The sequence below is a fragment of the Diceros bicornis genome, chromosome 5, assembly GCF_020826845.1.
Source record: "Diceros bicornis minor isolate mBicDic1 chromosome 5, mDicBic1.mat.cur, whole genome shotgun sequence".
NCBI lineage: Eukaryota > Metazoa > Chordata > Mammalia > Perissodactyla > Rhinocerotidae > Diceros > Diceros bicornis.
The window spans coordinates 70443633-70461922 of record NC_080744.1 but is presented as its reverse complement, the minus strand read 5'-3'; the positions used below and the strand labels follow the sequence as shown (position 1 = coordinate 70461922).

Sequence of the window (18290 nt, the reverse complement as noted above, 5' to 3'; positions counted from 1 at the left end):
CTATAGTGATGGAGAAAACCTATAGTGGTTGCCTGGGGCTAGGGGTGGAGGTTGGCATGACCATAGAGGAGTAGCGGGAGGGAGCTGTTTTGGGTGATGTGTCTCTCCTATATCCTGATTACACGAATCTATACATGTGTTAAAACTCATAGAACTATACATAAAAAGTCAGTTTTATTGTATAATAATTAAAAAAATAGAATCTTAAAAAAAGTCCTCTTCCATACCACAAATGTTTTGAGTGCCTACTATGTGCCAGGCACTGAGAAAAGACAGTTATGTTGGGGGACCAATCAGAGCATCTGTGGGGGAGACACAGCTGAAGTCAGCTGTGATCCAAAGCAGAACGTGCCCAGGGCTGTGGAGCATGGAGGAGAGGGCCATTCCCTTCAGGTGGGGAGCCAGGGATGGCTGCTCAGAGGAGGGGCATCTCAACTTGAAGGAGGAATAGGAGCCATTCATTTCATTCAGCAAACATTTATTGAGCACTTACTGTGTGCCAAGCTCTGTCCTAGGCCCTGGGGATACTGCAGCGAACACGAAGGACCATGTCCCTGCTCTCTCGGAGCTCACACTCTAGTGGGTGAGATGTAGACCATAAACACGCCACCAAATAAGAACTTCAGGCACCGAGGAGCACTTGAGGAAGGTGTCGGGGTAACGTGGCCATGGGTGAGGACACTTTAGAATGGGTGATTGGGGAAGCCCTCTCAGGGAGGTGACATTGGAACAAAGGAAGGCCTGGAGCCTGAATGATGCAGCCGTGGGAAGATCTTGGGAGGCCCTGGGGAAGAACGTTTGGGTAGAAGGTACAGCAAATGCCAAGGCTCTGAGCTGGAAAGGATCCTGAGTGTGTGAAGGACTGAAAGAAGGCCAGGGAGCCTCGTGGACAAGGGGAGTGGAGAGCGATGGGGTGAGAGGTAGGCCGGGATGCGGGCAAGATGCCGGGCACATAGTAGGTGCTGCTGTTATGCTTGTCCTTATCCCCGGTGCCTGGGGCAGGAAAGGAAAACCGGCCAGAATTCAACTGTCCGAAGCCCCCTCCTGCTGGAGTTTCCTGGGGGTCCTCCAAGGCCTTCAGAGAAGTCAGTCCAGGCCCCCCATCCTCGCTCCTCCCACAGCCATGGCTGTTTGATGGGGTTGATGGCCGATGGTCTCATATTTATTTAGGGCCTTGTCGGCCGTGACCCAGAAGGAAGCAGCAAACTGCCCACCCGGCCGCTCACATCATCTCACCCCATACTCCTGGGGGCCCTCCGACACTTAGGGCAGCCTAGGGCCCCTCGGAGGGAGTCTGCGTCTGGAAGAGAGGAGGTAGGAAGAGCCCCACGGTGCCGAGCACACACACAACCACGAACACCCACAGGAACAGCCGGTCAACCACCATGGCCACGTACTTCCAGTCCTCAACGACCTGCAGGCAGACAGAGGGGCTGGTTATGGGTGCTGAGTGCTGGGTCCTTCCTGCTTTCCCTCCTTCCCTGAGTTGGGCCCTCACTCTCTGGCCAGGGACCCCACAGTGGCAAGTTCTCAGTCTGAGGCTGGTCTCTCAGCTGGGCATCTCTGTGCCCCTCAGTCCACCCCTACCTGACCCCCGTGGGATCGCAGAGCCACTGGGAACACAGGCTGTACAGAAAGGTTAGGAATGGTTATTAATACCACACATTGTGATTTGAAAACCAAATCTGATTATAAATAAAGGGGATGAGGCTTGAGGATCACGAGGCCCCTTCTGTTATTCTCACTCCAAGCCTCCTGCCTGAGCTGGCTATGCCCAAAGGAAGATTTGGGGCGCACCTAGCTGAGTGGGGGTGGGGCGCTGGGGCCTGCAGGACAACTGGAAGTCTTGCTGTTTAATTTGCTCAATACCATTAACAGCAGTGTCTGCTAGTTCCTGTAATTAAGAGCCAGCCTCCTGCTGCTGCATCATCTGGGTCTCTCTCTTGGGTCTTCTCGGAGCTGGGTGTGGGGTTGGTAGAAACCTGGCTGGCCTCCAGAGGAGCCACCACAGATGTACCATCTCCTTTGCCAGGGGGTGATGCTCTGAGAGAGACCCCGCATCCTGGCCTCCCTGCAAGCCTGCTTTCACACCTGGCCCATCTGGAACCCTCTGTGCACTTTCCCTGGTGGAGAGTGGCCAGATCAGAACTCGGCAGAGGCTCTGGAGTTGGAAATTTGGGCAGCAACGGGCCAGCTGACGTCAATGACCCAGTTTGTCAGAGCCCCGTCAATGGCGTGCATCTACCCTCCAGGATAAGCCTGTGTCAACCAGCCCCCACCGCCCCAGCCAAACACAATTGCCACCTGTCCCCACGACGCAGCAGGCCCTGCACAGCTCTCCATGCCGAGCTCTCCTCAGCTTTCTTGGGTTTCTTTTGACAGCCCTAATTTCAAATGACGTTTTTTTTTGGTGTGTGTATGTGCTTTTCCCCCTCTTTATATTTTTGTGCTATTTATGGTGACCAGTTAATCACAAGGGAGGGTGCAAGTGCTGCAGATAAGAAGCACAGCCTGGGCTGGCTTAGGGGCTGACATTCTCGGGAAGGGAAGAAAGCCTCTTTTTTCCAGCTGGACATGAGAAAGACAGTAAGTCCACCATGTGCTCAGTGCAGGGCAAGAAAGTTAAAGGACGTCAGAAAGATCAGGGTATGGAGCTTGGCTCTGCTCTGAGCCGGCTGTGTGACCCTAGGCAAGTCACTAAGCCTCGCTTTCCCCATTGTAAAATGGGGGTTTGAGTAAACACCGCTTCACAGGGTTCCTGGGAGGGTTAGCAGTAGTGTATGTCAGGTCCTGGCAGAGCACCTGATGTGTCGAGCTCAATGAACACTGGCGATTATAAGAATGGTGGATCCTGCCTGGCTGCTTCCCATAAGAGGCTTTTGATTAATTGAGTTAGAAACAGCAGGAGACCTGTGAGTGCCAACAGAGGGGTGAGACCTTTAGAGGAGAGAGCTCAGCCAGGCGTGCAGGAGACCAGTGCTTCTCAAGCTGCATGTGAGCACAAACCACTAGAGATCTGGTTAAAGACGGAGGCTCCTGGACACCTCCCACAGAGATCCTGCCTCAGTCAGAATGGGTGGCCCCGAGGCTGTAGTTTGAAAAGTTGCCCACCTGGCTGCTCTGCAGGGCCCCAGGCTGCCTGTTAACATTTGGGAGCCAATGAATTAGGTGATGCTGAGCTACTGGATGGTTTTAAACGAAAGAAAGCACAATCAAATAAATTTTTTTTAGAAAGCGAAATCTGATAGTCTTGTAGAGCTGTGCTTCTCAAACTGGAATGTGCCTAGGCATCCCTTGGGGATCTGGGGAAGATGCAGATTCTGAGTCAGCAGGTCTGGGGCAGCCTGAGATGCTGCATTTCTAACCATCTTTCAGACGATGCCCGTGCTGCTGGTCCAAGGACCACACTCTGAGGAGCAAGGGTGTAGAAGAGCTCGCGTCCTATATTCCATTTGTTAGCAAATCTTTCTTTCTTTTTCCCAGTGTCATTCTGGAGCTTTTCCAGGCTGCTCTTTTCTCTCTGTGCTAACTAATGGAATCCCAGTGCTTTCCCTTGAGGATGGGGCTGGTGAAAAGGAATGGCAGAAAGGTAAGAACAGGGAGATGCCCTCTTTTTCACATGCAGCTGCATGTTTGTCTTAAGAAGCTGCTCAAAGAGTCTGATCTGATAAGGTGTTAAAATAAAAATATTCACAAGACTGTGGAACTTGTTCTCCTGCCCGGTATGGAACTGTGTGTGAAAATTTCTAACCGTTACCATCATGTTCTGTGTTTAGTCATTATAAAATGGTCTTTTGAAGTGTTGTTTGTTCAAAGGAGTCATTTGAGACACCTAAACTCTAGCACTCATTGCTTTGTCCTGTGAAAGTTAAATTAACCTCTTTTTCAAAATCTGTAATTATAGTCACCCTACCTGATAGTTTATTACCCTGGGAGCAATGCTATTTTACTTGATGTTTCTATACTCCTAAAAGCTATAAGTGTTTATATGGCTTCTTGGCAAGCTTGAAGGGGATGGGAACAGACGCCCTCAGTGCCCTGGCCAACCTGTGTCCCTAAAGGCTGCAGAAGTCATTTTCCAGCCCACTGACAGCCTCCCACTGCAGACGCCTGCATCTCCTTTCTTCTCTGCCCCAGGCCTTTCTCCAGCACCAAGGATGCTTGCTCCGCAGCTGCTGGCATAACCAGGGTGTGCGGGGGGAGTTAATGCCCCAGGGCTACCTTCCACTCCAGGGGATGGGAGCTGATGGGTAAATACTCCCACCTCCCTCCCGGGGGATGATTCTGAGACTTGTTCTCAGGTGTCCTCAGAGGGTCCCCAGCGCCCACAGCAGTATCCTGCTCATGAATACCCAGATTGGCTCTCCTCCTTTAGCTGTCTCACTCTCCCTCCTTCCTCATTGTGCTTCCTGGCATCACTTCTCAAATAAACTACCTTTGCCCAGGTCTTCATCTCAGGGTCTGCTTTTGAGAACCCAAAACAAACGAAAAAGGATCCCTGGTCCTTCCTTCCTCTCCCCCGATGCAGGAAGCTATAATAAAACTCATTTCAGTTTTGGATTCCTTATTCAAACAAGGAATTTGAGAGCCCTTATCTCATATGAATTAACCATGGGAAATGGGAAACTGGCAATATTATCTGAGCCTCTTCCATTGGCCAGCTGGCAGGGGCTGAGCTAGCAACTTACACTCTGGTCTTGATCGTCACTCTTCATGTGCTGGGCGATGAAGCTGACGCCCTCTAGAGCCTCCTGCACATCCTGCTGGAACCTCCCGGAAGACCTCAGCCGGAAATCCCTGGGGATACTCGCCGGGTTGGAGCCGGCTGGAGACTTGGGAGCTGCAGAGGCAGGATTCACAAAGTACATGGAGTTCCTGTAGAGGTTGGAGGAGCTGGCAGGGCCCGTGGCCACGGCGGTGGCAGCAGCAGCCTCAGACTTGGTCAGGCAAGACTGGCTGGGCTGGGGGTCCCTGGAGGGGCTGCTGTCAGGGCGCTTCATGAAGAGGAAGGTGGGCAGCTTGTGGAGGAAGCAGTGCTTGACCCAGGGCGCCATGGTGTGGGTGCTTGGTGAGCGGTGGTGCACGTTGAGCACACAGACGCTGGTGACGATGGAGAAGGTGACCAGCACCATGGTGAACATGAGGTATTTGCCGATAAGTGGCACGTCAAGGGAGGTTGGCGGCACGATCTTGGAGATGAGCAGCAAGAAGACGGTGAGCGCCAGCAGCACAGAGATGCACAGCGTCATCTTCTCGCCACAGTCGGACGGCAGGTAGAAGACGAGGATGGCCAGCGAGGTGATGAGCACACAGGGGATGATGAGGTTGATGGTGTAGAAGAGCGGCTTGCGCTTGATGATGAAGTCGTAAGTCACGTCCACATAGCTGGGGTCCTGCGGGTTCACCGTCCTTCGTCCTGGGAGGGCCACTATGTCCCATTCACCACTGGGGGTAAAGTCATCCATGGTGGCCATGGGCAACTTGAGGACCATGTCGATCTCCGTGTGGTCATAGGTCCAGGAGCGAAACTTGAGGGTGCAGTTCTGCTGGTCGAAGGGGAAGTGCTTCACCTCAATCTTGCAGGCGCTCTTGTAGATGGCAGGGGGCAGCCACAGGATGCTGCCATTGGAGCGCACCACCACATTGGTGTAGAGAGACACCTCGTAGGTCCCGTCCGCGCTGGGGTCGGGGGCAGGGCATGGGGGAGAACATCATGAAATCCATAGACAAGGCCTAGCCTGTTCTCAGAACTCGCCAAAAAGCCCTTCAGGACCGCTTCTCACTTGTCACCCTTCCAACCCCCTGTGGCCTCACTGAAGAGGCCTGCTTGACTTGGCAACTGCGGAGAGAGCCCTGCCATGAAGCCTGAAGGCTTCATGTGCATTAGCTCATTTAAGCCTCACGGGTTTTATTATTATCCTCATTTTACAGATGGGAAAACCAAGGCTCAGAGAAGTTAAGTGACTTCTTCAAGGTCAGAAAACTAGTAAGCAGTATAGCTGAGATTTGAACTCAGGTCTGTTATCTGTAGACCACATACTCATGATCATTTTGTGCTTCTGCCAGTGTAACTACGACGCAGGAAGAGTCTCTTTAGCTCCCTCTACCTGCCTAAGATATTTATGCATGAGTCAGTGCTACCAACACCCAACCCTGACAAAGCAACTGAGGGTGAAAAAGAGAATATGGACTAGGCAGCAGGATGCTGGCCTTGGTCCCAGCTGTGCCTGAGTGAGGCAAGAAGCCCCTCCCCCTCTCTGGGCCTCTGATTCCCCATCTGTAACTGAGGCCGCTGGCTCCCCTCTTCCAGCCTCATGGCATGGAAGTCTGGGTGAGGCACAGATGGGGCCCATGGCTGGACTCAAGCCTGGAGGACCCCCCAGGGGCTGGGCTCACTGCCTGGCCCGGCCCTCACCACCTTGGCCAAATCTGCCACTCACTTGTTGTAAAGCACGATGTCAGGCAGCCAGACCCGCTTTGCGGGGATCCTTAGGATGTTCACGCCTTCATAGCGGGAGCTGTTCCAGGCCAGGCGATAGTCAGTCCATTCCTGAGCAGACAGGCAAGGCCTCATCACTTGTAGGTCTGTTGCCACCAAGGGGCAGCCCGGAGGAAACGCCTCCAGGGCTGGGGACCCTGCAGGGCACTTACCTGTTTCAGCCATACGTTAGTGGTCATGATCTGTTCTCGCTCATTCTGGGGAGGGAAACGGGGCTATCAGTTCATCGAGTAGGAGGAGCCCTCACGCATAGGCCCCACTTTATCACGCAAGAGGCTCTAAGCTCCAGGCACCATGTGACTAACTGCCAACCCAACATCTCCTGGATGGCTCAAAAGTATTTCATACCCAGCACATCTGAGACAAAGCACATGATCTTCACCCACACCTGGTCCTTCATTGGCGTTGCCTTCTCAGTGACTGGCACCCCCAGCCATACAATTCCACAGCCAGAAACCTGGGAGTTGTCTCTGACACCTCGCTCCCTGATCCATCAGTAAGTCCTGTAGATTGTATCTTCTACATGCGTCTCAAATTTGTCTGCTTCTCTCCATCTCCACTGCCACCATCTTCTGTCACCTGGACCATTGCAGTAGCCTCCTAACTTGTCTTTCTGCTCTGTCCTGGCCTGCCCTTAGTCTGTTCTCTGCAGAGCAGCCAGGGGGATCCTTTTAAAATCTCAGCTCCTCAGACTATGTCATTCTGCTGAAACCTTTCACTCCCTCCCCATCTCATGCAAAGTAAAAGCCAAAGTCCTGCCCCCCTCCCAACCCCCACCCCATTAGCTCTAGAACCTCCCATCTCAACACTCTCCCATTTGCTCATTCTACTTCAGCTACTCTTATCTCTTTGCTCCTGCCTTTGCACATGCTGTTCCCTCTTCCTGGAAATCCACACAGCTGACTTCCTTACTTTCTTCAGGTCTCTGCCCTGCCTGGATAAATAGCACCCCCTCCCTCTCTCTGCTTCTTACCTGCTTTATTCTTCTTCATAGCTCTTATCACCACCAGATACCGTCTATTTATTTGTGTATTTTCTGCTGCCTCCTACTAGAATCTAAGTTCCTTGACGGCAGACAGTATCTAGGAGGGTATCTGGGACATGTCAGGTACACGATAAACATTTTCTGAAGAATACAAGAATCCTACCACAATATCCCAGGCCCCCGTAATCCGTCTCTCGCCTGGACCACTATAGGACCTTCTCGCTGATCTGTGTCCATTCTGCAGCACACACCCCCAAACACACACACCTGTCCTTCCTGTGCAGTCAGAATAAACTTTCCAAAGTTCCTGCCACTTCCCCCTCAATCTTATCCCTGCTTAGGTCACTTCTGTGGCTTCCTTCACATACAGAATAAAAATCTAACCCCTTCACTGGGTCCTCAAGTTCTCGCCAACTTTCCCAGCCTTATTTCACCTCCCCATCTCCCTTTCTTCTGTGTTCCAGCCCACTGGCCTTCTTTAGTTCTCTGAATGTGTCTTGTGCTCTCAGTCTGTACCATTTTTGCCTCCCTCCTCTTCACCAAGATAAATTCCAGCATCCTGATTTCAGCTTGGGCATCACTTCCTCGAGAAAACTTTCCTGAACCCTCAACTAGGTAAGCATATCAGTAGGATAAGGGTCAGCTGCCAGTAAGAGAGAGCCAAAGTAACACTGGCTTAAATAAAGTATAAGTTTATTTCTGTCTCATGTAATAGTTTGGACATGTATAGTGGTTCTGCTCCACAGAGTCCTTAGGGATCCAGGTTCCTTCCAGCTTTCTTGTCTACCACACCTACAGTGTGGCCGTCATCTGTATAGTCCAAGATGACTGCTGAAGCTCCAGCCATTACATCCACATTCCAGGCTGTTGAGTGGTAGGTGGGAAGAGGAGAGAGAAGGATGCATGCCAATTGTCTTGTTTTAATTAGAGTATTTAGGCCATTTACATTCAATGGAGCTACTGATATATTTGGGTTTAAACCTACCATCTGTTTTCTGTTTATTCCCTTTTCTTGCCTTGTTTTGGATTAATCATTTTATTATTCCATTTCTCCCCATATTAATGTGACTCTTCTTTTAGTAGTTACCCTGGAGACTGGAGGGTAGATATGGAGACTACAATATGCATACACTTGACTTTTTAGAATCTAACATAAATTAGTACTTTTACCACTTCCAGAACAAGGCAAGAACTTCAGAACATTTCAACTCCATCTACCCCCTCCTGACTTTTGGGCTATTGTTGTCATGTATTTAATTCTACATATAATTAAAACCCTGCAAGATATTTTTATTGTTTTATACTGCCAATACCAATGCAGATTCACCAATATATTTACCCTTTCTGTTGTGCTTCATTCTTTCCTACATTTCTGTGTTTCCATCTGGGATGATGTTCATTATGGTTAAAGAACATCCTTTAATATTTCCTTTAGTATTGGGTCTTCTTGTGTTAAATTCTCTATTTTTTGGTGTGAAAACATCTTTATTTAACCTTCCTTTTTAAAGTATATTTTCACTGGGTGTCTGCTTCTAGTTTTGCAGTTTTTTTCTTAGAGCCTTTTAAAATGTCATTTGATTTTCTGGCTTCCATTTTCAGCGGTTAGCTTTATTGTTGCTGCTGTCTCCCTCCTCCTGTGCCACCCTCCCTCCCCCAGCCCCCCCCCCCCCGCCCCTTAACTGCTTTTAAGATTGTCTTTGTCTTTGGTTGTCAGGAGTTTGAGTATGATGTGCCTGGGATGATTTTCTTTGCATTTATCCCTCATGGGCTTCATGGAGCCTCTTGAATCTGTAGCTTCCTGTCTTTAGTCAGTTTTGGAAATTCTCAGCCAGTATCACTTCCAATATTGCTTCTGTCTTATTCTTCATTTCCACTCCTTATGCAACTCCAAATATATATTTTAGATCTGACCTTTTTATCATGCACCATATTATCTTCTTTTCTGTATTTTCCATCCTTTTTTCTCCCTATCATTTGTCTAGATATTTCTTTTTTTTTTTGAGGAAGATCAGCCCTGAGCTAACATCCATGCCAATCCTCCTCTTTTTTTTCTTTCTTCTTTTTTTTTTTTTTTGCTGAGGAAGACTGGCCCTGAGCTAACATCCGTGCCAATCTTCCTCCACTTTATGTGGGACACCACCACAGCATGGCCTGACAAGCGGTGCATCGGTGCACGCCCGGGTGCGTGTCCAGGATCTGAACCCGGGCCGCCAGCAGTGGAGCGCGTGCACTTAACTGCTATGCCATGGGGCCGGCCCCTGTCTAGATATTTTCTATTGACCTTTCTTCCAGTTCATTAACCTTCTCTTCTGCTATGACCAGTCTGTTGTTAAACCACCAATGAATTTGTAATTCTCCATCATTATAATTTTCTTGAACATATTAATGGTTATTATTTTCCTTTTAAGAAATTTGTTTATTTTTAATGGTGGTAAAATACACATAACATAAAACATACTATCTTATTGGCAGTTATTGTAAAGTCTATGTCTGATGACCCCAATATCTGAATCATCTGTGTCTGTTTCCACTGTCTTCTTTTTTCTCTTTGTCTTTTCTTATTTTGTCTTGTTTTATTGCACGCCTAGCAAACTTTTATCTGACTTTACCTGCCTCCATGGAGTACTGACTTGGGCTTTATGGCAGACAGAGTAGGAATAGATCACCCTGATGTAGTCTATGACTGAGCTGGTTCAAAGCAGGTTTTACTTCATGTGAGGGCTGGTCTATTTTTGATTCATTTTTACTCTTAGGGGTGGTCCTTCCAAGGTCTCCACCAAGGCCCCGTCTCCCTAGTGGGGCTCAAACTCCATATGTGTTACCCAACCCTCCAATATGTGAGTGCCGAGTGTTCAGTTTGGCTTCCCAACCTCTTAGCCACCACTTTGTGCTCAGCTCCTTAGCTCCTTGGCCCTCTACTGTTTACCAATCATCAAATGTGGGGGAAAGCACCACAGACTGTCGAGGTCACCTCCTGGAACCTGGTCCCTCAAGTCCTGGCTGAGCTCTCCAAGACCATCAAACAGATTTTTTCTTTTTTGGAGAAGGAGGGCATTTGTGACCGGCTTTTCTAATTGTTCTTATGGAAAAGTTAATCTGCAACAAGCTACTCTGCCATTACTGAAAGTTGAAAACATTCATCTGTCTTTAAAAAAATGTTTTGAGTTGAGGTATAATTTATATACAGTAAAATGCATAGATCTTAAGCATACAGTTTGGTCAGTTTTAACAAATGCTTTACCATGTAACCCACCTCCTTTCCAGCTACAGGACATTTCTATCACCCAGAAAGTTCCCTGTGCCTTAGTCCTGTCCCTCACTCCCCTCACTCCCCCCAGCAGCTGCTGAACATGCCTGAGGACATTGGTTCAAGACCCTGGCCTTCCCAAAGAGCCGCTTCTGAAGGCCTGTTTGCTTTTTTTTGTGTGTGTGCAAGGAAGATCGGCCCTGAGCTAACATCTGCCAATCCTCCTCTTTTTTTGCTAAGGAAGACTGGCCCTGGGCTGACATCCATGCCCATCTTCCTCCACTTTATATGGGACGCCGCCACAGCATGAATTGACAAGCAGTGCGTCTGTGCGCGCCCGGGATCCAAACCAGTGAACCCCGGACCACCGCAGCGGAGCACGCACACTTAACCGCTTGCGCCACCGGGCCGGCCCCTGAAGGCCTGTTTGCTTTATCCAGCACAAACTCCTTGCCTGCTCCCTAGAAACTTCCATCTTTAAACTGGTCATGTCCATAACCCACTATCCTCCCACGTATAGAAACAAAAAAGACCCTGAAAACCTAACAGTTGTTCTGTGCACAGCTTTCAGGATTATGACAGCTCACAGTGGTAGTCACAGGGGTGGGGGCAGGAGGGTGTGCCCCTCCTCCTTCTGGTAACTTCTATTACCTCACAAGACCCACACAGCAGATCTGGTAGGGGCAGCCTGAGCCTGGAAGCATGGCCAGAGCCACCTGCATGTTCACCAGGGCGGCAGCTGCAGGGTAGCAGCTGGGCTCACCCCATTAAGCAAAAAGCCTTTGGCTGGACAATAACACTCAGAAACTAGTCTGGCCAAGGCCTGGCCAGAAGTCCTTATTCTTTCCAGTTGGCTTGCAGAGGGGAGAGGGACAGGGAGCACAAAGTTCTTCATCCTTCCCCCATTCTTCGGCTGTGCTTCCGCCCAGGGGAGGGAGCCAGCCATTAATTTGGCCAAAGCCTTCTTGAGGGCCATAGGTCGGAGGGGCTGGGTTTGTGGCAGCCAACTGTGGTAGGGAGAGAGGCAGGGGGTAAGAAGGCAGCCACCTGACCAGAGGATGTTCGGCCACCTTGATTATCTCTTTCCCCATAGCTGGACACAGCACCCTACACACTCCTCATGGGCACGCTCCCCTCAGAGCTGCTTCCAGGGGCAGGGTTCCAGCCCTGTGGGTGGGGTAACGTGGGAAGGACCACACAGGAAGGTTAACAATGGGCCATGGTTCCCTCAGACACCTCCAACTCAGAGACAGCAGAGGGGAGAAGGGGAACTCTGGCAGCTCAGGCTTCCTCAGCACCCCCTACTCCTGCCCCACATCCACACATCAAGACCTAACAACCCTACATATGAGCTCTGTAATCCATTCCTCCTTTCCATACCTGCAGCTGCTGCCCTCGGTGGTCCCGACGCTCACCCACTTGGTTAGACTGGTATAGCAGCTGCCTCTAGTTCTGCCCCTACACCTGGGCCTCTGAACCCATCAGTTCCCCTAACCTAGTTCCTATCTCCCCCAACAAGTAGGGGGTATGTGAGGTCATCTCTTGAGCAGACTGGTGGAGATAATAGGGTAGGGCTGTGAGGACAAGGAGGAGAAGCTTATGGCCATGTTGGAGGCCCACCTGTCTATGGCAGGCTCACTGGCTGCCTACCCAATGGTCATTCCCTCTCACTTCTTTGTTAACAAAACCATGACTTGGTTAGATACTGGATACTCATGAACTTCATGGGCCCTTCTCTAGCCTTTTGCCATGTATTGATAAGTCTAAGCCAATCATGGTAATTCCATTCCTCCAACCAGTGTTAGTTAAGGCTTAGGTATGAGCTGTAGCCCTGGCCACCGAGTATAGGAGTTGCCTAGAGGGCAGGTCTCTGGAAAGTCTTCCTCATGCTCGAAAAGGGACTCAAGAAAGGACTTGCCATTTCCTGCCACAGACATTGTCGTGTGAGGATTTTATGTTTGGAGCTGTGGCCGCCACCTTATGATCATGGGGGGAAAACAAGAGAATCGCAGATTCCTGACATCACTGACAACAACCTAGAATCCCGAATTACTGCACTGACCAACGCTGAAGCTACTGGCCTGCTCCCTTGCTATGTGATATAACAGATGTCCTTATTGTTTTAGCCACTCGTAGTTAGATGTCCTGTTACTTGAAGCCAAAGCATTTTAATTGATGTTGAGATCACGGATTTGCAGGTCGCTCCAAACTTTAGAACTAGTGTGCACAAAGTGGGCAGGACATCCCAAGCAAAGAGAAAGGTATGTACAAAGGCACAGACAGCATTTTTGGAATGAAAGAATCATAACGTAGAGGCAGGGTCAGGGCCCTCAGAGTTTAGGCAAATTCCTTAATGTCTGGATATGGAAAAAGATCAGATAAATAATCTGGGACCTTGTCCAGAAATCTGGGCAATGCCAGAAGTAAAACCCAAGTCACTCCCAGCCCTGCACAATGAATGGCCACTCCTTTTCCCAAGACCTGGCCGGGGCCCCGAAGACCCACCATGCCTCTGCTCCTGAGCTCTGAAGCACAGCTGACCCTGCACCTACCACGCTGATGAGCTGGGCTAGGGAGAGCTGCAGCTGGATAGAGATGAGCTGGGAGGAGCTGGTGGCTGGGCGGATCAGGTTGTTGTAGCGGGTTTTGTTCAGAAGGTCATCCATGAGCTTCTCCTCGGCATTGGCCACACGGCAGACCCCTGGGAAAACACATAGTCAGATCTGCTGGGCCCTCTGCAGCTGATCGCCATGAAGGGGAGAGCTGCGAGGGCCAGGGAGCACAGGTGGCCTCAGGGCCAGCTCAAGCAGCTAAGGTGCTGGCAGGCCTGCCACTCCTTGGGGACTTCAAATTAAATATATCCAGGACAGAGCTCAGCTCTCTCCTCCCACGCCCTATATCTTCATCCTCCTGTCCCCTCTAGCAATGAATGGCACCCCATGCTCTAGACACCTAGTCCAGAACCTGGGAGTCTATTCCTGACCCCTCTCTTGGTTCAGCCAAGTGGCTACCCAGCTCTGTCTATTCTATTTTCCAAGTCTCTCAGTCTATCCCCCCACCTCCACCCCTCCAGCCCTGGTTCTGGCTCACCACCCTGCCCTGGGCTCATCCAGTAGCCTCCTTGCTGGTCTCCCCACCCCAACTCTGCCCCTGCCATCATGTACCATGCAGTTCCAGAGTGGTCTTCCTACAGCAAACTGCACCAGAGCCCTTCCCTGCCCGCAGCCTCTCAGAGCTGTAGGCAGAGTTCAAACCCAGATCCAGATCCCTTTGCCCCCGCACCAGCTTATCTTCCTTGACCCGATCTTTCCTCGCCTCTCCACCTCTATGCCCAGACACTCACGTTCTGCCCATACCCTGCTGTTTTCCTTTCCTCACGTAGCCTTCACTGTCTCACTCGTAAGTCTTTGAGCACACTCTTTCTCCTGTCAGGACTGCCCCCAGGCCACTGGCCATCAAACATCTGTGTGTCTGTCTTGTGCAAGAAACCAGAAATGGCTCCGGCCTCGGAGAGCTTCCATTGTAGTGGGGGAGAGGTCACTCAAACGTGGGTTTTGTGTGCAGAGCTGGGGGAATGGTGGTGCTTTCACTAAGAGAACAGGATGGGCTAGGGGGGATTCCCTGGGTTCAGGCTTGGACCTACAGAGTGCAAGGTGCCTTTGAGACGCCAAATGGTGGAGTCCAGCCGGCAATTGGCTCCTGGTCTGGAGCTTAAAGGAGAGGTCTGGGCTCAGAGTCATATTCAAGACCCAGCAACGCAGCATCCTGCAGGGATCCTGACCTCGCCGTGAGTCCCCTGAGCTCCCACAGCCCCAGATCTGCCCCTCTTCACACCCCACATCTCTTGCCAAGTGGTACTTGGGTCTTTGCCCCATCTCCTTCACATGTCTGGGAGTGAAGGTGAGGTTCAGGGACTCGATCTTGTTTACTCTGGTGTCTTCAGGGAGAATGTGTCAGGTGTGGGTGTGGGGGGGCACCTCGGGAAGAGGGAGACTCAGAGGAAGGTCAAGGATACCTGAGCTGGAGAGCCCAGCAGCAGGGAAAGGGCTGAGGGTATGCAGAGGAAATGGTGTGAGAGAAGAATAAGGGAATAGGGAGGCTGAGGAGCTGGGGGTGGGGCTGAAGGCTCACCAGGCCCAGGACTCGGATTACATCCTCCCCTGAAGGGCCAGTTCACCGTGTCTTACTAAACCCTCCCCTCTGGGTGGGCCAGAGGGCTGGGAGCAGGAATTGCCCCAAGTAAGCAAGTCTGAGGTAAATTCCTGGGTGGGTGCTGGGCTGGACACAAGGCCACGAGGAGCAGTCACCACCCTGCCTGCTCCATGCACTTTCCAACTCGCTGCCTATCTGGAGCAGATGTAATATTTAGTGCCTTGTGAAAGATGCTCCCAGGGCACCTGCTGCCTGCTGTCCCTCCCCCAGACTGCCCCGGGCTGTCCAGAGTGGGTCCTCTGGATGCCTGGCCTACATTCTGAGCCCTGCATCTCATCCCCTGGACCTCCTCCCAGAGGCCAGCTGCTGGAGTACCCCGGAAGCCAGTCTGTAGCCCCAGGCTGTAGCTGGGTCCCTCCCACAGCCCCTCTTTAGTATAGATATTTGGGCTGACTCGTCATTTCATAAAGGGGGGTGTGATTGCCCAAGCCCATCTGGCATGTCTGGGGCAGCTCTGGGGTCGGAATCTGCAGCTCCTGGCCCCCAGCCCTGCAGTGCTGGGGGAGGCTGGATCCCACATCTCTGCAGCCCAGGAGGCTGGTCCAGCTGGGTTCCTGAGAGGCCAGGGCTGCTCTGCAGGTTGTGTGGGCTTGTGTTCTGGCTCTGAGCCCACCTGGACACTCACATTGCTCTCCTTTGGGCCTGTCCTGTCTCTCTGGCATTCAGCTGGCCCCAAGGGACCCTAGCCCATCTTGAGGACCAGCTATGGGCTCCAGAGTTAGAGGTTCTGAAACCCTTAGTCCAACCCTCTCAGGGAAGGAACTTACTCAAGGAGCCCTAGCAAGTCAGTGGCAGAGCCAGGTCTGGGAGCTTCTTTCAGATAGAGGCCCTCCCCTCAGCCCATGCCTTCTTTCCTGCCCTTGTTAACTTCCCTTAAGGAGGCAGGCCCTGCAGAGGCCATACTGGTGTCCAGAGTCAAGGGGGTGCTCATGCCTGCGCCTGCGTTTGTACTTGTATGTGTGAGTGTGTGGGCTGGAGTGGGAATGACCACCAGAGCTGCTGGCGCTGGAATGCACTCCCGCCCCCCAAAAAAGGAGGGAAAAAAGCCTAGAACAACACATGTTTAGGCTTTCCAGTCTGCTGCTTTATGCCTGTGAGGCCTGCCAGGTTCAAAAGACAAGAGACAGGCCTCTCACTCCCAGATGAAAGGGGTGGTCCAGAATGAGTGGAAGCTTCTGGGACACGGTTGGGGGTCACATCCCAGACCTGGGGCTGACACACTTAACAGAGAGGCCACCACTAGGGGTCAGTCATGACTCAATGAATCTGATGAGGAGTGGGCCGGACCTGCCTCTGTCCAGGGCCTTGCCTTCGTAGGCCTTCTCTGGAAAAACTGCTCCCCAGCAGAAAAGGATTGTAGTCTGAGGGGAAGCCACGGCTGGAATTCTAAACTGTGTGAGTGTGTGTACAGTTTGAAAAAGCATAGCTGATCTTAAAATCTATATTGGAAAAATGGAAAGATAATACGTATTGTTTTGGAATACAAACTGCAGAGAGTAAAGGTTGATGAAATCTTCTTGGCAAGTGGGCATCTGAAAGGCAGAGTGACTTTCAGTTGGGGGTGTGTGTCCTTAATGGAGGAAGGGAACAAGAGATTTGTATTTATTAAAAGGCTGCTGTGGATTAAAAAAAAAAAGTCGAGGTTTTTACCTTTTACAAAGAGCTCACAATATATTATCAGTAGCTTCTCCAATTATGTATAAGAATCACCTGGATGCTTGTACAAATGCAGATTCTCAGGCTCCATTTCCAGAGATTCTGATCCCGTGAGCCTAGGATGGGGCCCAGGAATCTGAACTGGGTGGTTCTGTCGCAGGTGGCCCCAGGAACATGCTTAAGAAACGTTGCAACTGACTCACACATCTGAGTCCCAAGTATATATGTAGGGCATATCATCCCCATAGAACAGATGGGTAAACTGAGGCCCCTGGGGGGGGGAATTGCACGGGGTCACCCAGCAAGTGGTGACAGAACCAGGACACACACATTGAGTGCAGACCCCATCTTTGGTGAGAGCTCCACTTCCCTATAGGAACCTTATATGTCCCCCCACTCCTACTTCCAGCACCTGCTGTGGTGTCTCTGTCCACAGAAGATGTAGTCCTGGTCCTCTAGGCTGACTAGGGCTCAGAGGACAAGCTTGGGCCAGAGGGTAGAAGCTAGAGTCCTTGGAACTCAAGTGGGGAATCTGAGGCCCAGAGAAGGCAATCCTCACATTTGGACTCTGTCTGGGAAAGGCTGATTGGATTTCCCTTCCAGGTGTCAGAGTCTGCAGGTTCCTGGGTGGGAGGCTCCACTTCACCAGACCAACCCTCAGCCAAGCTGGCTCTCCAAGCTGGCCAACCCCTAGGAGTGGATGACCAGAGGCAGTGGTGCCATAAAAGTGTGTTTCCCAGGAGCTCCGCCCCCAAACTGCAAAACATTCCAGGGCTGGCGATTTGGGTAGCGCAGCCCCAGGCTAAGTTTCCCTCTCTCTACAGTTAGTGGTGTGGAGCCCTCTCTCCAAGGCTGAGCAGCGGGTCTGCTCCCTGGTGTCTACACCTCGCAGGCAGGAACCTGTCGGGACCGTCGGCGCCCCGCAGCCTCCCGTAGCGCCAGGGCTGAGCGGAGCTACCTGCAGAGCCGGTGCCACCCAGCCCCGCTGCCCAGCCCAAAGGCACTCGCTCCAGAGCGTGGCCCTGGCAGCCGCGCAGAAAGAAGGTCCCCACCCCAAACCTCGCAGACCCACTCACCTTGGCCGGCCCCCGCTGCCTCGGCGAGTGGGCTCAGCCCCGCCCACGCCCCCATCCGGCCGGGACAACCTTGGGCCACTCCCCCGGGCGCAGGGCACCCTCCCTCCCTTCCCACCTGTGGCAAGTCCAGCCGGGCTCTGCTCGACCCAGGCGCCCCTCCCTCCTTCCCCGAAAACAACTCACCGCGCCCGCAAAGGGCAACCAGGGAGAAAAGGACCAGAGGGTGCGCGCTCCTCATAGCGGCCGGGGGCTGGGGCGGCAGCCGCGGCGAGCTCAGCTGTCGGACCACCGGGGCTGTGAGCAGGACCGGAGAGCTGTGAGCAGGCAAGTGAGCGCTGGTGCCGGCCTCGGAGGTCTGAAGGCGTGGTGGCGGCGGGCGCTAGGACCCCGCGGAGAGCCCTGCCGAGCCCCGCCCGGGCAGCTCCTGTGAGCTCCGCCGACTCGGGGATGGGGCGGGGCCGGCTCGCTAGGGGCGGGGCTGGCTCTACCGAGGGTCTTCGCCCGGTGGCTGATCTTGGTACTTCCCAACCTACTGGGGGCTCCCAACCTTCCTCGAAGGGGAGACGACAGGACAGCGCGCGCACCCTTTGTACAGCTGGGGAGACTGAGGCAGAC

At 52.1% G+C, this 18290-nt stretch overlaps 1 protein-coding gene across 1 annotated transcript; it reads right to left on the bottom strand.

Annotated features, from left to right (window-relative positions):
- Positions 1 to 467: 467 nt before the first annotated feature.
- CHRNB4 (cholinergic receptor nicotinic beta 4 subunit) lies at positions 468 to 17964 on the bottom strand. Its single transcript, XM_058542164.1, has 6 exons — positions 17859 to 17964; positions 13284 to 13432; positions 6652 to 6696; positions 6441 to 6550; positions 4689 to 5679; positions 468 to 1414 (listed from the first exon to the last, which is right to left on the bottom strand). The coding sequence occupies exons 1-6, from the start codon at positions 17911 to 17913 to the stop codon at positions 1274 to 1276; spliced, it is 1491 nt and encodes a 496-aa protein (XP_058398147.1). The 5' UTR covers positions 17914 to 17964; the 3' UTR covers positions 468 to 1273.
- Positions 17965 to 18290: the final 326 nt, after the last annotated feature.